This window comes from Vespa velutina, chromosome 1 (genome assembly GCF_912470025.1).
Source record: "Vespa velutina chromosome 1, iVesVel2.1, whole genome shotgun sequence".
Taxonomy (NCBI): Eukaryota; Metazoa; Arthropoda; class Insecta; order Hymenoptera; family Vespidae; genus Vespa; species Vespa velutina.
Genome location: NC_062188.1, coordinates 10,043,455 through 10,070,630, shown reverse-complemented (window position 1 = coordinate 10,070,630; position 27,176 = coordinate 10,043,455). Strand labels below are relative to the sequence as shown.

The following is a 27,176-nucleotide window of genomic DNA, read 5'->3' as shown; positions in this document are numbered from 1 at the left end:
TCTCAGCTTTTGTTTTAAATTTATAAATTGCTTTAAATTAAATATGAATGAAAAATAAATGACAAAAGATGATTCTTCCGTATAAAAAATTTTATTAATTCCACAACGATTCTCTAACTACGTTTCTCATCAATCGATCAGATCAAAATTGAAAGAAGAAAAATGCCGCCGTTCTCACCTGCGAATAATTAATTGTAAATTAATTTAATTTCATTTCCTATATCGATCATTTGCAACGGCGTCAATTAATCAACACGATCAACATATCGGTTTTAATTAATCATTTGGTCCGATGTGCCGTTCATACAATTTTTCGTAGGTCTATTCAACTCGAATTCGTCGTCTCGGTTTTCTTTTTTTTGTTGTTCTCGAAAATTTAAAAAACGAGTAAAAATTAACGAACAAGAACAGCACGAATAAACGAAGGGATACTTTTCGAACATATTTGAAGGGTCTCTTGGTCCTTTGGCTCGTTTCAAGTTTTAATTTGAGAAATTTGTCTTTACCACAGTCATTTGGTAAGAGGAACTCAGCAGGGAGAGAGAGAAAGAGAAAGAAAGAAAGAGAGAGAGAGAGAGAGAGAGAGAGAAATGGACGAAGAGAATGCAGTCCGGTTAATTGCGCAATTATTATACATGGGAAACGGTCGCATGGGGAGTCACGCTGATTCGGAGCGTAATACTAGTTCCTGGCCTCCGGTACGACACTTTCCGGTAAGTGAATCGTTCCTCTCGCAGAACTTTGCGTCTGTCAGGAAGCTCCGCCTTCCTTCGGCTCGGAGGGCAAACAATTAATGTCGCAGATCGAGCAAGGAAATTACACGGTTAATTGTTTTCGAAGGACGTACAAAGTAAGACAGAGTGAGAGAGAGAGAGAGAGAGAGAGAGAGAGAGAGAGAGAAGAATGATAGCCGTAAGGAAGTTTAAGTGAATCTAAGTGTATGAGATAGATAGATAGAGAGAGAGAGAGAGAGAGAGAGAGAGAGAGAGAGAGAGAGAGAGAGAGAGAGAGAGAGAGAGACATAGAAAGAGACGAAGGTAATTTCGTTTAACGCGTTAACGAGAGAGTTAAAGTATTTTGTAGTATAATACGCACCTGCTATCTAGTAAGATCGTCTTCTAGCGATCTCAAATCGACGAATAGATAATTTCTCTTCTGATTCGAATTAAATTCGTCAATGCTAGATACGAGAAGATTACTCGTTGAATCTTTCGAGACTTTCTTACTATTAAACGGCGATCGTTAGACTGTCTTCTCTTCTTTCGCTTCGACGTGCACTAAAATTGAACCTTTTTCCTTTTAAAGAGTCGTAGATGGAAATTCTTTTCTTAAGAATTCTCTTGCCCTTAATCTCTTTCTCACTTTCTCTTATCTCAATTCTTAAATCGAGAATATTCTTGAGAAGAAGAAAAAAGAAGAAAAAAAAAAATAATGAATACACAGGATGGAGACGTTTAAATTGAGATCTGAGCGTTTTATGTTCTTTATAAATGGATGAAATTAGAAAAAAAGTTATCTTAATACTAAAACAACCAAAGGAATCAAAATGACTTGTTTGGCATTTCTTATAATCATTACTTATTTTCAATAAATTTTGTTTTCTAACATTTTATATGACTTTATCTAAAATATATAAATAATTAATTCTGTAAGACAGTTTTCTTTTTTCTTATCTTTTTTTTTTTTTATATAGTATACCTACATGTACCGAGATGAGTCATTTTGATTCACATAGAACGTAGGTAAACTTGTGATTTTTTCCTTTTTCTTTTACTTTCTTTTATTTTTTTTTTTTCTTTTGCACAATATTTTCAAAGAAGTGTCAGTACCAACGGCATATGCGAAACCACTTATCATGAGAAATAGATAAGAACAGCATTTTCTTTGATACTTTACAATAGTGTTATGAGATTTATAAAAACGCATCAAAGCAGAAACCCATCAAATTCTGTATAATAACTGGACTCTATTGCTAACAGAGTTGAATGAATTTATAGCAATTTTATATGCCCACGAGAGCATACGAAGCAAAAAACCTAAGTCTTTCATATTTATGATCCAAAAGATAGGGATCTGAATTTTTCTCAAAAAGAGTAAGCAGGAATAAATTCGTCGAGGTTCTTCGTTTCTTTGGAAAAAAAAAGAAGCTAACGATTGCAAACAGATAAATTCGTATTCGGAAAACGGATAAATTTGCACAGTTTCGGAATTGTGGAATAAATTCGTTAAAAATAGCTAAATGTGTTATAAACCAGGAACTGTCATTACAGTTTATGAACAATTATTTTCAACCAAAGGTAGATGTAGATTTACGTAGTATATGCCAAAATAGCCGAATAAGTTTGGTATAAAATTATGATTGACGTCGAATGTAAAAAGTAAATATATTGTAAATACATTTCTCTACTTAGGAAAAGATAAAATGAGATTATCAATGCCCTTGCATGAATTTGTTGTCCTAAAACTTATGGAACCATATATTGGTTGTGGGAGAACAGATAATTTCTTCACAAGTTTGTCATTAGCAACAAAACTGATAATTAAAAGAACTTCCTTAGTAAGTATTATATTATTTTGCTCTGCTAAAATAATTGTAACTTGTACAGAATGTCTTTGAATTTCATGCTTAATTATTATTAAAATAATAATTAATATATAAATAATAATTAATATATTAATTAATTATTATTTTATATAAATTATTATAATTATTAAAATTATTAGTCTTATTATCTTATTATTATTATTCAGTTTATATTCAATTTTCGCTTATAAAATAGTAAAGTATATAAAAACGTATAAAATGCCATGTCTTTTTTTAAATGACTTGTTAATTTAAAAAGCAAGTCATTTTTACCTCTCCGGTAAAAATAGATATACGTTAATCGTTGGTTGTTCTATTAATGGATAGTTTTTCTATTCTTTATATCCATTCTATATTTGTGTGTATGTGTGTGTGTGTATAAATATTTTTCCGTATACTTATAGTTATAACGATTGGAAATTCACTTTAAAGTGTTCGATGATTTGTAATGTAAAGTATCGTTTACTTATAAAACAAATATATAATATAATAGAGGAAGAAATATAATCGTTCGATCGATGTAATTTTTGATATTTTGTTTTAAGAAATTACCTCGATTTCTTATTAATTCTAATTCTTTATAAATTACATATAATTTATAATTTATCTTATCTTAAATATAATAATATTGGTATCATCTTTCTCTCTCTCTCTCTCTCTCTCTCTCTCTCTCTCTCTCTCTCTCTTTCTCTATTTCTCTCTATTTCTCTCTAAATCTTTTCAAATTTGAGTATAATTAAATGTAAGGAGCTTTTAAATGTTTAGAATAATGCGAGGAAAAAAAGTAAAAATACGAAGAAGAGATAATTTTGAACATTTCATAGAAATGAATTTGCTATTCCGAAGATAGAAAAGGACACGCGTCGTCCCAGCTAGAATTAGGGAAATCATGCATTCTGCTTAGATCTCCTCCTAATTTTGTAATAAATGCACGTTGTCTCTGAGAGACACCTTCCGGAATACGAATCGGTTCTCGCGGATAGCCCCGAGTGGCGTCGGAGGGTTAGTGACGTAGAGAATTTGGGAGAGAAGAGGAATAGAGGAGAAAGGGAAGATTCGAGTGAAGCCAGTGGCAACCTTTCGAGTAGAACAATCAAGCGACTGATTACGCTCGTGAGGCTAGTAGATTAATCGCTGAGTATAATCCGATAGACGCCGCGAGGCTCCTTTCGTGCTTTGATTCTAGATTCGAATGTCTGTCCATGTTGTATCAGGACCAACGATGGGACGCAAATAAGGCATATCAAATCTAACTAAAGGTCTTTTTATTCCTATTCGATTTTTCTTTTATTAAAACGAATATCATACTACGTAGTATAAGAAAAAATTGCAAAATGTATATTATATAATATATATAATATACATATATATATAAGTCTAATTGCGTTAAATAAATACGGTAAAATATACGGTACAATAGAATATACAATAAATATCCAAAGCTAACGAATAATTATATATATAAATAAAAATTATATGGATTAAATTAAGTTTCGTACGTGTCGAAAATATTTTGAATAAAATCAAGTACGATGTAATAAATTACGATAATTTAATAATTAGACTTGATAATTGAATTCACGCGAATCATTTTTTTTTTAAATCGCACCTTTTACATTATATATTATAAGAAGAAGATTTATAAGAAATAAATTTGAAAAAAAAGGTTGAGCACATAGATAATAATAAGTATTTTATAAAAAGGTATGAATCTGGAAAAAAATTTCCAATATTAACTAACGTAAAAATGTATACCTGTCATGTAAATATGATACAAGATCTGGTTCGGACTATTAAAAAAGAAAAAGATAAGCAAAAAAAATATTCACTTATAAATTATAGTTTTATTGTATGTAATTTCAGCGATTTTTCTTTTCAATACACATACACACATCGTTCTATGAGTTTGAGTTTAAAAGGGGTAAGTCTTTTTATTGTAACTAGAAATTGATAAAAACGATGAGCCAGATTAAAGAACCGTAATTATAAAACAGTTTTGATTTTTCTTTGAATTTAAATCGAGATGAGTTTTTTATTAATACAAAATGAAGGGCAATAAAATTTTATATTGATGTAATAGAAACTATATTTCCGGATGCCTTTTGAATAGACCTTTTACAGGCACTTAACTGGCGATGCTAGTGAGTTTTTGTTTTAACTCATATATTCAATACAATATTGAATTTTTCCGAGGAAGAGTGAGTGAGGGTAAATTTTCTTTAGAGAAGTGAAAAGAATACGTGAGTGCACACAACGATTCATGAGACAAAGAGGCAGAAAGAAAAAAGAACCATGAGTACGCTCTCGTAAGAAGGATCTCTCCCGCCCCCCCTCTCTCTCTCTTTCAATAATCAATAAGTGTTGCCACTCGGTTTGGATAATATCCGAAAATGAAAGAGTTAATTCTAGCCACAGGTATCGATTTACATACTCTATAATCGTACTTGCTGTAAATTGAAAAAATGACTGTGAGAAAAATCGAACGATATTAAGTTAGAGAGATATATTACATGATATAAAAAATCTTGTAAAAAAGTAATACGATTTTGGTAATTCTGCTTTTATGTGGTATGCGTATTTATCATAAGTATCAAAACATTAATTCGAAACATCGAATTAACGTATGAATTATTAAGAAAATTAATCGATTTCAAATATACGAGTCTAAAATTCTTTCTTTCTTTTCATATAGAAAAATATCAACTTCTAAAACCACAGGTAGAGTAGTAGCTCGTAATGTAGATAAATCGACTTCGGTTGAGCTTTAGAACGCGTCTTAAAAGTTTACTTTATCAATAATATTCTGCTGACGCGGCGAAAGCGAAAAATGTTGTCTCGATAAATCATCTGAGATTGGCAGAGTATAAGCATGTTTTGGTCTTACCTTCTAAGACTCTAACTTTTTCTCTTAAGTAATTTGCGTTATTCGATAATGATGGATATCGGACAATATTTTCCATCTTTTCTAGTTTTACGAATATGTTCTCTAGAAAGATAGATAGATAGATAAAGAGCGAAAGAGAAGAAGAGAAGAAGAGGTGAGAGAAGAGAGAGAGAGAGAGAGAGAGAGAGAGAGAGAAAGAGTACGTGTGTATATATATATAACATGATAGATATAAATTCGATCGGTAAAGGTTGTTGATCGACTTTGGTTTATATTGAAACATTTCTTTCTCTATTTTTACCCTTTTATTTCCACACATGACATCATCGTTATCCTTCAACTATTTTACGGCTTCCTTAGACACATAGATTCGCAGAAAAATGTTTCGATTCACTGGACGTAATAAAAGACCTATTTCATATCTAGCGTCTGGATTGCGTCAGGGTTGCGTCTGGGTTACGTCGAAGGACTCGTGCTAAAAACTTAGTTCCATTACGATTGAGTGTCGACAGCGAACCACTGTTTATATTAATCTCTCTTCCTTTCTCTCTCTCTCTCTCTTTCTCTCTTTATCTACTTCTTTATATCCTCTTTCCTTCAATATTTACCATTTGTATTACGTCGCTATCCTCTCATTCGCACATTAATTTTCGAGCGATTAACATTTTTTTCTTCAATCAAGATTCCGATTAATTTCTCAATTAAAACATTCCGTTTTATGAAATTTTTATCGATCGTATACGAACGTGTACTCGATGGCGTGAATGAACATTTTTATTTGGCTCGATTATATACGATATCGCCTTCATTTTTATATAAAAAAAAAAAGCGATTGGCTTCGCTTGACGTAGAAAGATTATCGATAATATAGAACGAAATTGATTCAATACTCGTAACAAAGGTAGGAAACATCTTTTACGTATGACACAACATCGAAAAAGTTCGATTCCTATCGAAAATTCTTGGATGGACTATCGCCGACTCGTTTGCCCGTTGTTCTTTCAATTTTTTTTTATCTCTATCGAACGAAACAAATCAATCGAGCTCGACGATTATTTCATCGGGAAGCGTGGAAAATCCTTTGCACGTCGAAGGATTTGTCCATATTGAAAGGATTATGCGACACGTTCTCCAATTCGAGCCTTACCCAATACCATCCAGACCTCTTTCCCGCTTTCCCGCTTGACGCTCCCCCCCACCCCCCACCTCTTTCATTCCGTACTTCTACGAGGACACGGTATTATTCACGAGTTCCAAACCGGGTTTTCACGAGGCAGTGTGTTTCAGCTAGAATTCTCGCTGTCCTGTTGGGAAAGGAAAAGAGCAAGAGAGAGAGAGAGAGAGAGAGAGAGAGAGAGAGAGAGAGAGAAAGAGAGAAAGAGAGAGAGAGAGAGAGAGAGAGAGAGAAAAGGGCCATCTCGATAAAACATAGGAAACTGGCGAAACTTTGGTGTAATCTTGCCGACGATGTTTTACCCTACGGCCTTTGTGTGTATCCGAGAGTTGAACTAACTGTAAATGTGTTTGTACTTTAACACAAGTGTGTGTGCGCAGGTTTGTACATCTGTGTCTATGTGTACGTATCTATATCCATGTCTGTGTCAGCGCTTGTGTTGTGTCGTTCATATTTTCTAGAATGCGTGCACGTTCTGCTTCTCTTTGTGTGCTCTATTCGTGTGACTTTGTCTCAATGTTGTGTGTGTGTATGTGCGCGTGCGTGTTTGTGTGTGGCCGCAGCACATGGGATCTCGTAAAATCCAGAGAGATATCGTGCCGGCGATTAGACCCTCGTTTTGGGAACTAAATTTCCCCTAGATTCGACTAACCTTACTCCTTTTCTCTGTCTCCTCTATATCTCTATCTTTGTCTTTGTTCCTTTTTTTTCTTTTCCTTTTTTCAAAAGACTATATCTTCTCTTTTTACTTTCCTCTGTCTTTATCTCCCGAATCGTTTTTGATTTCTCATCTTTTCAAAAAGTTCTCGTTTAAAAGTGACCTCTTTTTTCTTCCTTCTCTTTTATCACTTTATTTTCTTTTTTTCGTTTTTTTATCTAATCAGCAAGTATGTTTTATTGAAATTACATTATATTTACTTAAAAGAAAGGACAATTGTACATATAAAAACGCCCGGATTTAGAAATATTATCTTGATCTCATTTACTTCATTCAAGATTCAAGATCGAGAGTGAGATACAGAGAGAAAGAGAAAGAGAGAGAGAGACGATGACACTTTCTAGATCACTTTTTCGATATTTCCGCCGTACAACGTCGACTTTATTAAATGGATGAATATTTCTAAATGAAATGAAGAATCTAGTTTCACGGACCACTATTTTTAGAGACTGAGTTTTCCTTGCTTGAAATAGAACAGTATAGTTTTTGAGACTATATGTCTAAAAATGTTGGAAACGAAATTCGAAGGTCTCAAATGAGAATAGTATATAGGAGAAAGAACGAAATGCGAGATAGGATAGGTGTGTTGCATTTGTAGGAATAAAGAGAGAAAGAGAGAAAAGATGGTTTAATTCATGTAAACGCTGCCTGGTAACAACGTCGTTGTGAAAATTTGCTACTCTTTCTCTTTCTCTCTCTCTCTCTCTCTCTCTCTCTGTTTCTCTTTCTTTATCCTTCGTTCTTTATACGTAATTCTTTTCTTTTCTTTTGTACAAAAGTGTATGGTGCACGGTAAAATTTAAGAGTGTGAGAAATAGGCGACTAGACTATATGCGAAGTGAACGAGAGAAAAAGATAGAATATGGGATAGGAAGAAGAAGGGAAGAGATAAAAGGAGCATAACGGAAAGTGAAAGAGCTAGAAAGAGAGAGATGGATACGAGTAGGACGATACACAATGGACGTTCTTCTGGAAGATTAAAGTGCGCCTGTACCGTGGCGAGCTGTGCCGGGGAATGGCTTGCGTTAAAATTAAAATTGCACACAAAAACGTTGAAAGAGAAGAACGGTAGGTGGAGAAGCGAAGAAGAGCGGTGAAGGAGGTGGCGTGGGTGAACGAGGTTCCTAGCTTGTAATTTAAAAGCGTCTCGGTGCATTTCAGTTGGTCCTCGGGAAAGCATTAGCCGAGGCCATGCAAGGTTACTATTGAGAACCATCATGTTATTCTTTTTTTCTTCTGTTATTGGGTCATCTAGAATAACTTTTAATTATATTTATTCTAATCAAATTGAATTGAAAAGAACGATCGATCCTGAGATCGCTTACACTTTCTTTTGATATTATAACAACCTCGAGATTTTTTATTTGAAAATAAACTATAATAAAGTTCCGTAAATATTTGAGCAAGTATTGTGCTTTTTAAAACAAAACGTTATGCTTTTCAACGAATTTATATATTTTTTTTGTCATGAAACCTGACTTGGATACAATTCTGTTCTGTTTTTTGAATCGGGACAAAGCTTTATTTTGTGATGTACAAAATATTGTGATTAATATTTTTATCCTTTGACGATGAATGGTAACAATATCAACAAATTTATAAAAGGTATGTATGTGTCAGTGTCAGATAGAAGTAAAAGCCCTTTTATTTGTAACATTTTAACGAAAATGAACGAACGTTGATTCATGTTTTCGGTGGATATTCGACGAACGAATGGATTTTCGAAGATGAACGAAAAAGAAATAAGAGAGGAAAAAGTATGGGAGATTTTAATCCCGCAAAATCATAAAATCGAGGGTATAGAAAACGAGCACGATGAATGCAGCAAGCTAACGGGAAGCACGGCTACACGTCGAGTCGAGTACGAGTTGGATTTGACATTCAACCGAATTCGAAGTCCCGTACTGACAGCGCCGCCGCCGGGTAGATCTCAAAAAACGTGTTCACCTATTCGCATAATCCTGGTTAAATTCTCTCCGTTCCTACGATTTACCACGAACGTTTGGCTTTTCATCAACGATAACGAAGTAGTCGGATCGTTCACGATAAAATTAATATAGCCGTATCGTAATGATATCAAAACGTATACAAAAATTGAAATATAGATAAAATTAGATTTTTTCTTTTCCTCTTTTTTCTTTTTTTTTTTTTTTTTTTTTTTTTTAACAAGCTTATCCATTTTTATACAATTATATCGGATTGAGTTTTAAATGAATGTATCATTTAAGTAAAATTTATTTACCAATAAATGTGTATAATAACAATTAATTTAATTTATTCTGATTGTGAGAGACAACTTTACAAAAAGGTACCAATAAAACTTTGGAACAAATTTTTGGAACAATTAAACTGCATTACCATCGGAACTTATTTGCATAATTTTACATAATATTGCGTAATAATAATATCGGGAAATATTTAATGAAAAGCAATTAATATTATAGTAATATAAATCATATTTCGGGCATCTTAATGCAATTCAATCTATTTATAACAAGCACAACGGGTTTTGAGATAATGCGAATGAACTTATTAGGCGAATGAACGTATCAAACGAAGTATGAAATATCTCTTTCTCCCCTTTTCTGTCCTACACACAACGAGGTAAACGAGAGGACATGACAAGGTCGTGTTGTCCTGGTAACGTTCCAAGAGAAGAGAGAAAGAGAAATATCATCATAAAGGAAGAAAAGAGAAGGAAAAAGTTGGAGGGCTATTCTATGAACCCTCCAACGAATCTACGACAAAATGGAGGTGCCAGAGGGTAGGAATCATCGCTGCTGCCTCGCTAAAATTGTGAGACGGACGGACGAAATGCGAATCCGAGCGAATGTCAAGCGTGTCTGCATGTATGTGTATATGTGAAAGAAAGAGAGAAAGAGAAAACAGAGATTGGAGCGTACACATTGGTAGAGTGAAGTTGGGTTACTATTATCCCATAGGAACGTAGAAAACACAAGCGTATGCGACAAACATACGCATAGACGTACATACGTTTATACGTGTATGTGTATGAACAGGCAGAGAAAGAAATAGGGAAATAAAACGAGGGAATAGATGAAGAAGGAAAGGACCGCAAAATTACCTCGAGCAGCATTGTACGTCGACCGGTGGGGCTGCAAGCACCTAATTAGCCACTCAAACACTACCGTACAAAGGAATGCTGTTATTAAAACGACGTATAAAATGTGGGATCACTTTTCTTGTTCGGACAAAAGGACAGTCAAACTATTACTCCGGAGAGTTGGGCTTTGATCCGACATGAGCTTTCTTTAGTTCAGAGATCGTAGCGATTATCGTCGAGGAGATATTTTTCAGTATTCTTTTTTTCATTTTGAAAACGAAATCATCGAAGATATATATATATATATGTATATATACATTATATACGTTTTTGGAGAGCGTATAATAAACAAAATAACGTTTAATAATTGTATATCCTTTCCGAAAATTTATTATTTTACAAAATCGATTTTTTAATAAATGGGTTTTATTTCTCTTTTTCTTTTTTCTATTTTATTATTTTATATTTCCATATACCTATATACATATATATATATATATATATATATATATATTACTATATATATATATATGGTAATGTTTAAATTAGTAGTTGAATTAGAATTCATTAATACTAATGAATTAACTAATTAACTTTTGTTACATATATCGTTTCTATTTAGCAGAGAAATATACACATTAATGTGTAAGAAGAGAATTGTAACAACGATGTTAGCAGACAATCCTTTTGCTATTTCAATTGTGAACCCCTATTAGAATATCCCTAGACCGCAATTCATCTAACTCCTAAAATCACAATCTTCTTTCAGTACTGCTTAAAGGATCTTGAAAATAAATGAACGTGTGCCTATCAAAGTCCGTTCGTGGTACAAAGTTATCACGGATATAATGATAGTGCTTCGTCCTTTGTTAATCATACGTTTTACGATGTTTGAGGGCAACACGAGCAAGAATACGACGATATTATGTATGTAATAACTTGAAATATCTGTCATGAAAATTCCTTTGTTCTATCATCCAGAATATCTGAAAAATTTAATATATTTAATATTTTTAATTTTTTTGGTATAATTTAGTATTTTAATATTCTTATGTAATTTAATGTTTTAATTTTAATGTTTTTCTCAGTTTATTTTTCATCAACGAGAAATTCACAAATAATAAATTATCTTCCCAAGCAATTTTTTTGATCTTTCTTCGATTTATGGATTTAAGATTATAACGTGTTATAACAAAGTTATGTTTTTCTATCGTACTTCTTTTCTTTTCTTTTTTTCTTTTTTTGATATTTAAATTTGAAAATTGGGTGAACCGTGCAGAATTCTATCGATATCTACTACTTCGATCGAAGTGTTAACTGATTAGGAAAAGTTTCTCATCAATGATTCTTCTTTTTTCTTTTTTTTTTTTTCATTATTCTTTTTTGCTTCATCCGAGAGAATATTCATAATCTTTTCTCGAAACTTTGCCTCGATTGCCGCTTCTCCGTGGCGGTAAAGCCACGAACTATTTTCGTCATAATTAATGTCAAATAAAAAGGGAAAGGGAACAAGAATCGAAAAACTAAAATTTTGTGTTTATCACTTTCTCTTTCACTGAAATCAATTTTGAATATTAGTCAACTTCGTTTCGTATATTCGATGATCCTATTGTTCAATAGATTTTTAACTAGATTAATAATTTTTCATGCAAAAATTCGTCAATGCCATATTGTTACTCAATATTTGTATACATGTGCAAATATGCATGTGTGTACGTTTATATATACATTCAAAGGATTAACTAAATACATTTTATTAAATTTTCATCGGTATTTTTTACTAAAAATTTCGTCATTACTTATTGGCTAACTTAATACCTATTTATTGAATCGCTTACGAATTCCAATATATTTTCCGTGCTACCAAAATTCGTAAGTTATGTTGTTTTAATGCAACACATAACGATCGGTGTACACGATAGGAAGAAAAATAAAACTCCACGATATGACTTTGACCTAAAAAAATAAGAGTATATATATACATAGTATGGCTCATCGAAACTATTCCAAACAATGGAAGTATCATTATTGTTAATTACAAACGAAGGGATAAATAAGAGAGAGAGAGAGAGATATTCAAGATCCATCGACTGCTATATAATATATAAGAAAGTTCAAATATACGTATTATATATATACATATATTATATATATATTTATATATATGTATAACATGTACAAAAACAGTGTATAGATATCATGACCTACCACCAATACAACTATTACCACCCATGAATTTTTTATGAGCTCGACAAGAGAGATGCATAATTACGAGTGCATGACGTATAAAAGATACTAGCAACTACGCTCGTGCACCTTTCTTTCATTTTTTTTTACTCTGAATATCCACCACCTCATCTCTCTCTCTCTCTCTCTCTCTCTCTCTCTCTCTCTCTCTGTGTTTTTCTTTTTATCTCACTCATTTTTTTTTCGTTTTGCTTTTCTAACCAGAAAAGGCTCGGTCGATATTCAGTCATCTCTACAACATGGATCCACCCATCGTTCTCATCAAGTAAATACTCACGAGAATATCATTTCGTGGTTGCACGAAGTAAAAGTAGTTCGCATTTATCACGAAAGATTCACGGAATCGCATACGAAATCGTCCCATGCTTTTTTCGTTGGAAAATCTACATGCGTAGAAAGAATTTTTATTTATTTTTCAAAGTTTTTTCATGATTTTATAGGCGATTTATTTAAAATAAGTCTCTCCATATGTGTACATACATATTTCAAATTAACAAAATAAAGGAAGAAGGTAAAGAAAAAAAATTTTCGTCTTCTCATTGCACTTTTTACTAAAAATTAAAACGCTGACGGAAATTTTTATACGAGAATTATAGTTAACGTTAAATAAATATAACAGAGGATATTGTAATAATATTTTTTTGTTTAACATTAAGTATTTCTTTGTAAATTGATCAATAATATTACTTTACTTTCTTTTCAAATTGATTCAATCGTTTAATATACATGAATGAATGAAGAGAAAGGGGAAAAGTGATACCGTATTCCATTTTAATTTCCTTGAAACACGAGCTGGTTATTGGAAGACTTTCGAAAAATCCATCAGAAAAATACAATAATCCTTACTTTACTTGAAATATCATTTTATAGGAATATCGGTGAAAACTTTTCTCGATAGTAAAAGAAATTATAAGTCTCGTAAGTAAGATAGGTTGATCCATAATTTTGATCGTATATTTGTACGTACATATATATATATATATATATATATATATATATATATATATATATATATATATATCTTGGAAATATAAAATATAGTTTCACGAATCGTATCATAGTCCGTTTCTAACGTGCATAATGTTCGACTACGAAATCGAGAAATTCTATCGTCGGAGATTTTCCAAGTGAATATTCCGTCGCAGCGTTTAATCAATCTAATCGATTAAGTTCCCGATCTCTCCGTACTACTTATACTACTACTACTATTACTACTACTACTACCGTTACTACTACTGTTACTACTATTACTGCTACTATTACTTCTGGACTACTTCTTGGTTCATACGCGGTTGCTAATTTATCAGAGGAGATTTACGAGGAGGAGGCACATTCCGAGTAGACTGATTTACGGTTCGATTCCATAAGTACGTGATTTGTGAACACTGATTTGTCGAGTTTTCAAAGTGCACGCAAAGTAACCGCAGGTATTAGCGGCGTCGTTTTCAATCAAATGAAATTGAAACGAATTACTTTGGTCGAACTTGTGGACTTACATAGTTATATAGATACATTTGAACTTTCACGAAATTTAGAACTCATCGACGATTAATATCGAAGTCATTAGAAGAAAAGGCAAGAGAGACCATTAGAACATTTTTTTTATTAATTTTCAATATTTTTTATGTTTTTTTTTACGATAAGATCAAAGTTTTTGATCGAGCTAAATTCAATTGCTTCCCTTGTACTTCACGACTTTTTTTTAGGTATAGATATACGTTTAAATTTTCATGAAATTTAAAACTCACGAATGAATAATATTCAAGCTGTCGAGAAAGGGAGAAAAAAGTATTTAGAAAATCGTTCTATTAATTTTCAATGCTTTTACAATAATGTCATTTTCAGATCGAATGAAATTCAAACGAATTGATTCTATCTAATTGCTACGAATATCTATATCTATTATTATCATATAGATGATTGAATTTTCATTATATTTAAAAATCCTATACGAATAATATTAAAATAGATAAAATGAAACGATTAGAATATTTTTTATCAATTTTTAACATTTCCACTATAACATTAATTTGACAAATAGATTTTATCATTAATCATTTCATTACTAATTTCGCAAAAACAAAAACCATATATACTTTGAAACTTAGCCAACGTTTTAGAAAAAAAAAGAAAAAAGAAAATGTGCAACTCTAGTCTTATCCTTTCATTACTGTATATTGTGGTATATTCATTACGGTATATTGTAGTTATCTAAATATAAACGTAACTTAACACAACGAAAATCTCGCGCATCATAATCCTTTGTAACATCTCGCAATCAGTTTAACAAAGATGCGAAGCATTCGGATCGTTCCATTTATGAAACATAAAAAGTATAACAGACTCGTGTTGCGGAGCACTATGGAGTGGAAGGCCTTTATTATCTCTACCGCATTTCATACTGTCTGCTGGTATATTTTCTCAAAGAGTCAGGCCGAGCGTATTTCTTCTGCCACCCGTTATACACACCCGTTATATACATATATTTCCATAGGTAGAGAAAAAGAGAGAGAGAAAGAGAGAGAGAGAGATGGAAAGGCGAAAAATACTTTTCGTATAAATTGTCGGGCAGGAATTCCAGGACGATGCACCGAACAAAACGTAGCTCGAAGTATCATCGTAAGAGCGAGCGAGATATATAAAGATATAGAAGGAAGAAGTAGGACAAGAAGAAGAAGGAGAGAGCGCGAGAAAAAGAGAGAGAGAGAGAGAGAGAGAAGATCGGTAGAGATCTCGTAAAAATGCAAACTTCACTTTTCTCCGTCCGATGCTGTGAGTTCGAAGACCTCTGTGCTTTCTCTCTCTCTCTCTCTCTCTCTCTTTTTCTCTCGTCCTTGTCGTTTCACATCCACGCGTCCAAAAAGTTCGACGTGAATTGCAAAAATGAAAAAGAAAGCTGCTGTTTCTGGATGTACCTATGTTGAGAGAGTGAGAGAGAGAGAAAGAGAGAGAGAGAGAGAGAGAGAGAGAAATTTGCTGGAAGTTTCGTCTGGGTGCCATTGAACAAGTTAGAATCGGTGAAACTGAGAAAAGGGACAGAAAATGCGTAAAGACGTTAGAGAGAGAAAGAGAAAAGAGAGAGAGAGAGAGAGAGAGAGAGAGAGAGAGAGAGAGAGAGAAAGAAAGAGAGAAAGTGAGGGAAAGAGAGAGGGAAAGGGTATGAGAAAGGAACGTGTTACAGCGATTTTGCCGAGACGAGTAAAAGTTACGCTTCAACGATCACTGAGAATACGTTACTGCCTACGTGTGTTTGGTGGCATGGAAATATCGATGTTTGGTGGTCTTCTTTTTGTTTTTCATGTGTGGCTATCTCGACAATAACGACGACGACGACAACGACAACGACGACGACGACGACGACGACGACGACGACAACGACAACGACGACGACGACGACGACGACGACGACGAAGACAAGAAGAGAAGAAGAGAAGAAAACAAAAAGAAAGAGAGGGAAAGGGAAAGGAGACGAAGTCTGTCGACGACGTGAAAACGATGATCGAGTGTTACCGCTTATAGGATTCTTTAGGAGAAACGAGTTTCGAAGAATTCTTTAGCAGAGCAATTAAGTCTTTGCTATGGAAGAAAATAGGAAGAGAATATGAGACGTCTTTCTTCTTTCTAATGGACATCGAAATCGAAGTATTAATAAAACACGATAAATCGATTTCTTCCCATTTTTTTTTCTGCTTTTTCTGCAGATTTAACGAGAAGTTTTTATTTATAAATTATAGAAAATCAGGAAATGTTACAGAGGTTTTGTTAAATGAACGGAATCGATTTGAGGGTTATCTTCATGATAATCGACGCGGTAAATAATATTTTTTATTCGCGAAGAATATAGAAAATATATTCCACGGAACGATTTTTCGAGCGTTCGCGAAGCGAATTACAATGATCGTGGCTCGTGCGCGTGTCGGAAACTCGGGGCTTAACTATGTTACTCGGAGTTTACCCGGTGCTACAAGCGTTCGCATAATACAACTATTCTCGAAATAGTTTTTCTCACACGCACACACTCACTCACCCAACCCCTTTCTCTCTATCTTTCTCTTTTACGCCGGGGTTTCTATGTAAAACTTCCGGCAGCTCAGGCCGTCGATATTTAATCCGTTGAATCTCTTCCCGTTTGCGTTTTTATTCGTGGAAAAAAGTTTTTCGAGGGAAAATTTTCAAACCGCTCTCAACCGCGCTTTCAACATGGCGCATAGGCCATATGAAGACGCCGATGACGACGATGGCGACGACGGCAACAACGACGAAGACTGTCGACGATACAAGTTTGTAATAACAGTTCGAGTTTCGAGTTTAGAATTCTCTTACTTTCGACGACAGTACAGTAACAAAGCTGTCTTACATCGACGAAGCGTAATTAACTTTATCTTATAACAGACGTTGTAATCATATAATAATTATAGCTTTTACTCTCTAACTGTTTTTGGGGACAGTGATTCTCAACGGCATCTGACATCGCATAGATTTCTTCCTAACTTACTATTAAATTTCTTACGTTACAGTGAGAGTTAATCATCTCCATTCGTTCAAATTTCCCTTACTATGTGTATTAATTTTCAAATTCTATTTACGACAAGAAATATCAAATATTTATCAGTAGTCTCTTTAAATATTGAAGATATGATTTTATCGATTTTATCAGAATGGAAGTTATTTATAAATAATGATATTTGTAGTTAATGTAAGATTTAGTTAAAAATCTACATGAATTTAGAATCAGAAATAATAAAGGAAACCTAATCATAGAAACGAAAGGATAATCAAAGACATAATAAAATTCGATCAATTAAAGAAGATATGATCACTAATGTATCATAATGTGATTACGATATTATAGTTTTATTCGGGAAAGGTTGAGAAGCTCTGATCGATGTTCGTTTACATAGACCTTTGTAAATGGACATGCGTATTAACGTGTACAATAATACGTACAGAGTAAATAATAGAGAGAGGGAGAGAGGGAGAGAAAGAGAGAGAGAGAGAGAGAGAGAGAGGAGAAACAGGTAAACGTAAGCACGACAGGGCACATATAACTATTTTAGAAGGGTGATATCTCCTGCTGAGAATAAGGGAATTCGCTTCTCTACGGAATGCCTATAGTTTCGCCATCATTCGTAACAATCCCAAGCCTTTAATGGAGTAACGAAGAAGAAGACGTACTAACCTGAGGTGGATAGTGATCCGGTAAGGCGTGTAGAGCTTCTCTATACGCAGACAGGGCTCTCTGTAATCTACCCTGATCGGCATAGAGCGCTCCTAATTGAAGGAGTGCTTGCACCCTAGCTGCCTCATGAGTCCTTTTGTCCTTGAGACCGGAACCGTCCAGGGATGCACCGGCACGTAAAACCGCAGCTGCCTCGGTACCTCGTCCTACCGAGAGAAGGGCGGCTCCCAGATTCACGTAAGCTTCTGCAAAGATAAACGATAAGGATTGTCAGCTACGACAAGGGCATCGGTTTCTACATCTTCCCGATAAATCCGATTCAAGATCTCGTTTTCTAGATTGAATGTTAAGCTTCGTTAGAATTAAAAAGAAAAAGAAAAAGAAAAATAGGAAATCTTTATGCTTTGAAAAAATAAATTATTTATAAAAAAAAAGACAATATTTTACCGAATAGTTATTTCTTTACATGTTTTTTTATATGTAATGAATGTCGATATCAGTAATTATAGAAGCGGGAAATAACATTTTTCGTTTTTTTCGCTATATCGATCTAAATTATGAAAATTAAATTTATTAATTAATTAAAGTAAAAAAATTTATTTATTAAAACGAAATATATAAATATATTCATTGTATATTCAAATAAGAAGTTTTCCATCCTTATTAATATTCGTATAACGATTAAATAATATTTTTATAAATAATATTTTTACCAAAATATTATTTATAAAATTTAAATAAATAATATTTTTACCAAAATATTATTTATAAAATTTAAATAAATAATATTTTTACCAAAGAAATAAATAATATTTTTACCAAAGTCATGCCAATTTCTATTTCGTGTAATTTTTAAATCAGAAAGAATTCGAATGATGAAGTACGAGGCGAGAAGTAGATTCGTGAGAAATTGAACGAATAGAGAAAGAGAAACAGAGAAAGAGAGAGAGAGAGAGAGAGAGAGAGAGAGAGAGAGAGAGAGAGAGAGAATCGATTTAAATTCTTTCGTAAGAGCTCGACTCGACGTTTTACTTATCGCCACTTTCGGACTTTGCGGAGATTTACCTTCACGATCGATTCATCTTGCAAACAAATAGAGAGGATCGCGACCTTATCGACTAGACAGAGATAGAATTATCGATGGAAAAAGTCTGCAATATAGGAAAGTTTTGTGTGTCATAAGAGACCGATGATCTTGTGAATTCATTGATCAATAAATGTCATAGAAATGTTAGAAAATCGATATCGATAGAAATCGATCCGTTTGATCGAAAAAAAAACAAAAAAAGAAGAAAGATTTTTTCTGAATCAGAGTTTCAATATCCCTTCATTGGAATTTTCGAATACGTAATTCGTCCATAAAGAGTAACGTATAAGCTTAATTAAGAAGATCTCCTCGGTAATTTGGAAAATCTCGCTAAACTAAGGGAAGAAATTGGCGGAGCTAAGGCGAGAGAGATTAGTCGAGAACTTCGAAAGTACACTTTCCGAGGAGAGCTCGCCATTATCCCTTTCAATCTGTAGCGCATCGAAGAGTATTAGAAAGGCGTTCGTAAGATCGCAGGGTGTTGTTTGGTAAAGTCCGAGATTTCTCTCTCTCTCTCTCTCTCTCTCTCTCTCTCTCTCTCTCTCTCACTTTTCCTTCGTCTTTTTCATTCAGTGTACGTCGCTTGCCATTCGTTCAGTGAACTTTCTAGACACGTTTCACAGTTTCCGTCCCCTTCGAGTACACCCTTCTCGGCATCACCATCAGTACTACTACTACCAGCACACTTTCCTGACTTTAATTAACAAAAAGTCCCTGTTAAGGCGAAACTGAAACGAGTAGGAATGGCAATTTTCTACTTAGACCTAGTCTCTCTTTCTTTATCTTTCTCTTTCTCTCATCGTATCATTCCCGGTTCATGAATTTGTGGGGTTAAAAGAGTAGTAAGGGGAGTCGCTACCTATGCTTCGCATTATTTTGAATAAGGAACGAGCCGTGAGTCAGGCAATCCATTTTCCTCGCCGCGGTCTCTAGGGATACTCTATGGAATTAGAGTAGCAACCTCCGTACAGTCACTCGTTGGATAGTGATGCACGATGCCTCGGCTAAGTTGTGTTGAAATTTAGTTGCGAGTTCTACATGTTGTGTATATTTTGTATGTATACGTGAAATATGTATGTATAGAAGCAACCACCAGTGCGCCTGCGCGTATGCGCGCGTGCTACTAGTCGATGACGTTGGTGATCTTGTAATACGATTACATCTCGTGGTCTTGCACGTCGGAGTTTGAAAATTGCGTAGCTGGACCCACCGGAGAGGCTAATGACGAGGGATCGAGGAAACTCGAGAGATTTCTCCTTCCACTTTTGCCACTATGCTTCGTCTCTCTTTCTCCCTCTCTCCCTCTCTCCCTCTCTCTCTCTCTCTCTCTCCTTCTTTCTCTCTCTCTTTCTCTTTTTCTCTCTCTCTCTCTCTCTTTCCATTTCTATTTCTCTCTTTCTCTCTCTTTTTTTCAACAACTCGGATTTAAGGAAAAAGTGAAAATTCCATAATTTTTCCTTCATCATTTTCATTTTCTTATTTTAAGTAATAGTAATAAACAATAATCTTTGCTTTGAAAATACTTCGTTTTGATTGGTTTATACTTTAATGTTGTAATTAATTCTTTACGAAATTACATCTCTAGCTCTATGAAATTGCGAAGATCTCTCGTTAATCTTCTTTTTTTCTCTAGTAGTGAGTTCTAGTAGTAAATACTCGTTTCATTTTTCGTTTCGGTATATATTTACAGTAAAATATTACGTAGGTGTCTTTATTACGATATTCTTTTATACTGTGTGCTAAAAATATTTTAAAAGAAACAAAATAAGGACTCTTGACATGATTATTTTTAAAATATTCCATTTATATGGTCGGCACATAAATAGAACACTCATGTATTTTCCCTTTTTATATCCTTCGTTTACTCCACATGGATGGTCAATCTAGATTAAAAATCGCGTTAGAGATCATGATATTTATTTACGTTTGAATAAATATGGAATAAATTCGTCGAATATCTAAATTTATGCTCCAGAATTCGATTATTTATGAGAATATTTAACAAATATATATAAATAAATAGTAGTAGTAGAAGTAATAGCAGTAGTAGTAGATAAATATTACTTTATTACAATGGCTTGTTCAATTGAAATCAGTTGTTTGCAGATAGAAAAAGAAAAATTAAAAAGGAAGAAGAGCATGAAGTACCTTGTGCAGTTCATAGAAATATATATATCGAAGTATTAGTAATAACGTAGCTAACAGCGGAACTAACAATGGATGCATCCTCGTAAATATTGAAGTTGCCTTTTTTTCGAGTTTATTTGTTCGTTTCGGGCATGGATTGAAAGGCGCTAATTAAAGTGCTGGTTGGAATAAATATTAAAGAGGAGGAGATGACGGTAGACGTAAAAATAAAAACAAGGGAGAGAATAACATGCGAAAGGGTTTTCACGTCCATAGTATTTCTATATTTGGGTTTGGTATTTTACCAGCGATTCGTCAACACATATTTCTTGTATCTATGTATTTATGTATACAGCTATAAATATATGTATTTATACAAGCTTTATATATAGCTATAATAAACTGTAGCAATAGCTAGAAATATTAAATTTAAATACAATTAAATTTAAATAATTATAACATTACTATTGAACTTTTTTCAAGCCGATGGAACAAAGCAGTCTAAATTGTTTAACTTTAAATAGAGATATTGTAGAAATAAGATTTTCCTTAATTCACCATTCGAATAATTTCCTAAATTTTATTCACTAATCAAATATGCTCGATTAGCATGATCGATACTTGTGTACTTAATATTCATCATAAATTTCTTGATAAAAAATAAAATTTTGCATGCTTAAAATTATGATATGCTCGAAAAACAAAATGAAAAAGGAAGAAAATAATATATCTTAGGATTTCTCTAACATACATATATATTTGCGGAGGATAACAGAAGAAAAGAAAGAGAAGAGAAAGATGGACTTAGTCCGAATTAGAATATTCTACCGATCGTGCAATTCGTTTACGAAGTGACTCGATCAAGCGAAGGATTTAAGGTCGAGTTAGGTTAACCAGAAAATTGCAAGGCACACACAAAACTCGACTCTGCGATGGAATCTTAATTCTGCGGAAGGGGCAGAGTTGAAATTACTCGTTTCGTTGTTCTCTCTCTCTTTCTCTCTCTCTCTCTCTCTCTCTCTGTATGTGTCTTTCTCGGTCTTCTCTCGTGTCTTATTCTCTCTCTTTCGTAATTAGGGAGCAAACAGAGCGATGGTCTTGCCAAGTTGGCGGAGTTGGAGATGAAACAGCAGTTTCCATCTGCTCATACTTCTTCCACTCCTCAATAACCTCAACCTACTCTATGTTCTGTCTCTTTCAAACAGTCCTTTCTATTATTGCAATTCTCCCTATCCTTTCTATCGACCGTATGTATGTATATACATAAATACGTATGGTAGCCTCTGTTATATTGAGAGTCATCACCTGACTCATTGCTTTGAACACTTGGAACGATTATATAGAGTACGAAGAGAGAGGGAAAGAGGGAGAATAAGAAAGAGAAAGAGAGAGAGAGAGAGAGAGAGAGAAAGAGTGAATAAGAAAAAGAGAGAAAGAGAGAGAGAAAGACTACGAAAGACCGATGGCGATATATTTTACTGCCAAATGCAATACTGTAATCGCTTTGTTCTTTTTATCACTGATCGACATAGTTCTACAAGTTACTTTTTAACTTTTGATCTTTCGTTTACTGGATTCTTTGAGAAAGATACACTTTCTAATTTCCTAATTTTTATTATTGGTTTATTACCTTTCCTTTCATTTTCCTTTCATAATAAAATCTATTTATACACTTAATCGTTTATATTTTTGATATTTACATGTAACAAAATGCTCGTATTTACACCGCATATGACATACAATGTTATCATCTGTATATACACATGTATATATGCGATTATACATATATAATTATATATTGTTAATGATGTAGTTATTAAAATCAGATATTGCATATAAGCGCAGATATAAAACATTATTTCTACGTGCGTAATAACGTGCTTGTATATATTGTTAATGATACTATTGAAAGTAGATGTTGCATGTAAATATAAGTATATTATATTCTTTAATCGATACAACACTTTACATATGTATACAGGTATCAAATATTTACGTCGATCGATCGTAAAATATCGTAAAATATAGTGAGAGAACAAAACAAAAAAAAATGTATAACGAGATTAGAATATCCGATTAAGGAAAATTGCAAAATTATCGTAATATACGATAATACTTATATATATACTTGTAAAATGAATCAAAAAAAGTCAGAGAATTTTACGTTCGATAAAGAAAGTACAAATTGGAAAACATCAAGAATGTTTTACGTGAAGTCCTCGATTTTTTTTCGAACTCTTCGTTGAAAAACGTGTATCGAAGAGTCGAATCCTCGAAAGAGTTGGCAGTCTTTCCAAAAAGCGAAGGAAAATCGTAAATCGTTCGTAATCGTACGGCTTTTAAAACACGACCAGGTCCGAGTAATTAGTGGCTCGATCGGCCGCCAATTTGTGGATGGTTGCCGACTGACCGTTTGCTATATATGCTCGCACTTCGTTCCTACGCGTACTTTCCTCTCTTTGATTCTCTTTCTCTTTCTCTCTCTCTCTCTCCCTCTCTCTCTCTCTCTCTCTTTTTATATATATATATATATATATATATATATATATATATATAGTTATTTTGTCTAAGTCGAGCACACGAAAATATTCTCGTAGTTCTTAATGATGCGAAAAATTATCAAAGAAAGAAATTGTTTTATTAAAAGAAAGAACTTTGATTGTAATTAATCCAAAATCTCTTTTCAATATAATTTTCTTCATAATTTAATTATCATCCATATAGCTTGTAAAATGTCCAATTCGATGATATAAATGTTTTGATCTTTAGATGATCTTGAAGAAAGCAGAATAAAGTTTGAAAAAAAAAGACAACGAATATCTGTTTTCTATTCATCGAACGGTCATTTCCAATATTATATTTATTTAAAGAAAAACTCTTCATTGGTGATACATTGTATATTAAATGCTTTTATAGATTTGAGAAATCGTAAGATAGAGTACGATAAGATAAACGATGCACGTACATACTACGTACATCTGTTTTACGTGCTACATACATCTGATAATGCGAGTTTAACGTGGAACTTTCTCGAGGATTAACACCGATGTCCATTCAATTATGAAACAATTTCAATTGCACGAGCACCGAATAACGTAGCGAGCGGTAATAATTAATGTTGGGGGATAAATAATTCCAAGTCGCGTTGAGCGTCCACGTTTGATCGTGTTGCATTGCGAGTTCTAACTAAATTTCGAAATCTCCGTTGGTTTTGTCGTTATTTAAGTACACCGTTCTTTTTTTATTTATTTATTTATAATTTTATTTTATTTATTTATTTATTTTTTTTAATTATACATGTTAATAGACACACGTATTTCTACATATATTCATTGCTGTCATTTTTATCAGTTAAAGTTTACGATATTTGTATTATCGAAAATGTACTGCCGTCGTGATATGATTTAATTTATACGTCGCAGCATAAATGCGAGATCAATGGGGTTTTGTTTGTTGTTTTTTAAATCGACAAAATTTGTTATAATTCGAATTTCGATGAATTTCGTTTAATAATTCTTAGACTAAATTTCATTATTAACGCCTTTGAATTCTTCTCCGTCATAATTAAAAGAGATCTTATACGAAAGTCATCTAAATTATGAGGAATTAAATATTTGATTTGCAAATATCGCTGAGAATATCGAGGAATAAGGATAAGTTGGTAACCGATTCGTTTCTAATGGAAATGCAAATTGCGAGGTCATGCGTAAGGTTCGTTAAACTAAAAGAAATTTTTTCTTTTTTCTTTCTTTTTTCTTTCTTTTTTTTTCATTTTTAATGAACACTTTGAAGACGTTGATTCGTTCATTTTAATTAATTGAAAATGTGATTTATCTTTCGCTAGATACGATAGGAAATTTCATCCATTTTCCCTCGCAATTTCGAAGTAACGTTGTATCTCTCGATTCGACATTACGTAAAAAGTTAGTAAAAAAATATCACGAAGCAAAACATGTGACGAACGTATTCAAATAAAACAATATTGCTTTCTAGTTTTACGTCCATTGTATATATATTTTTTTGCGCTCTTAAATGCACTACTTCGAAATTCAATGTAAACTTTTACTGATGTTATACGAATAAACAGACATTTTTCTTCTTTTAATTCGCCAACGGACAAAATTTCGTTGAGAAATCATTCCAAAAAAATATAAAAGTATCAAAGTTAGAACATTGTAATACAATATTTAAAGATCCTTTATTTATATCCTACTATTTTCATTCCCATGAATATTATGAACTCTTCCCAATAATTAAAATTAATTTTTTTTTTTCCCAATTAACAGCAACCTTATTTAGAGAACCGCATACCAGATATTATTTCAAATAATGTTACATTATCAAACCATAAGAAAATGAATTATTAAATCAATTCATTCACATATTCATTCATTAAATAAAAAATAAGATCTAATATATCTAGATGCGATATGATAAAGTTCAACGTTTTATATTAATTCTTAAAAATAATAAATTTTCTTTACAGACAAACACGCATATATATATATATATATATATATATATATATATATATATATATATATATAATTATCTAGTTTTTAGTAGGAAATATGTGTTAAGAATTAAGAAGAGTCCACTCGCGAGTGGAGGAGGCACACTGCACTACCGGGAAACGCCTCGAGCAAACGGAATATCCCTTTCCTGGCACGAAGAAACTTTCCAGACATTTTCGTAGCTCTCGTCTCGGGCACTAAACGCGGCCCACCTTTCGCCTATGCGCATCCGCATAGAGCACCTTGAGACAGACTTAAGCGACAAGCGACTTAATTAAAGCAACCGACGTTACGAGAGAGAGAGAGAGAGAGAGAGAGAGAGAGAGAGAAAGAGAGAGAGAGAAATAAGACAACGAAGGAGCAAACAGACGTCCTGACGGCCACTTGTGCTGCTACTGTTGCTGCTGCTGCTGCTCTACTCTACTAGAACTTCTATTTCTCTCTCTATCTCTCTATCTCTCGTTCCGTTTCTCTCTCTCTCTCTCTCTCACACACACACATACACACACACACACACACACATACTGTACTCTCACTCTTAGTAAGGAAAAGTCAACATAAAATATCCGCCCTTTATGTCTACGTGGGTCTCATTTCAACATGTTGGCATTGCGTAACGATGGACTTCCGACATTCTTCCCCAAGAAATTAGTTGATTCTTCTCGTAAATTTTCAACTTTCGCTCAGCCCATTCTTTATTTCGCGTTTTATTTCCATTACGCATAATCGTTATCATATCTTTTAAGAAACTTTGTAAAAAATAAAATTATCTGATAAACTAATTTGATCTTCGTCAATTCTATAGAAAACAATATCTTTCGTGTTTTGTTTGGTTATTTTCATCTTTTGTATACTTGCATTTTCAGTAGGCACAATATTTCTGATTAGATATTTTCTATATAATAAAAATAAATGCAAATAATTGTACGATTAAATGCAGAAATTTGTTCAAATGCGATCGGAAAACGCGAAGCATTCAGATAAACATGACGCTTTTAATATTTATTTAATAATGCTTCACGGCACAGTTTCTGGTGAAATGTTCTGTATCATTACCACGTATTATCGGTATGCTTGATCATTGATTAAAAATATACATTAATAACATTGTTTATTTCGATGCGTTCAAAAGGAAAAACAAATTAATAATAATAATGACAATAATAATAATAATAATAATAATAATAAAAATAAGTTATCGTAAAGTTATAACGCGTTGAACATTATTTTTCTACTATTTTATTTTTCATTCTTCGAGAGACCAACAAGAGAGACCATTAGCCTCGATAATAATGATCTCAGAAAATTAATACATCATACGTGATGTCCTATCCGAAGTCCAAGAACACGTTGCTCTTATTTCTTACATTAAAGTATTTTCTTCTTTTCTTCGATACTCGAAAAGTCGTTGAAAAGTTTAAATGACCAACCGACATAGGAGAATATTCCGATATAACTTTTCACAAATTCACCTCATCGATAGATAGAGCACGAACATAGATGTCTCTCTCTCTCTCTTTCTCACTCTCTCCCTCTCTTCCTCCCTTCCTCTTTCTCTCTCTCTCTCTATCTATCTTTCTTTCTATCTCTCTATCTAT

The 27,176-nt window shown here is 33.1% G+C and overlaps 1 protein-coding gene across 2 annotated transcripts in view; it reads right to left on the bottom strand.

Moving 5' to 3' along the window:
- Positions 1-27,176, bottom strand: part of LOC124956056 (protein O-mannosyl-transferase TMTC2) — a 242,873-nt gene that overhangs the window by 11,709 nt on the left and 203,988 nt on the right. For both annotated transcript variants that reach the window (XM_047511434.1, XM_047511428.1), the window contains one exon: positions 17,851-18,095. In XM_047511434.1, the coding sequence (XP_047367390.1) occupies positions 17,851-18,095 (245 nt within the window). The remainder of the gene's footprint in view (positions 1-17,850; positions 18,096-27,176) is intronic.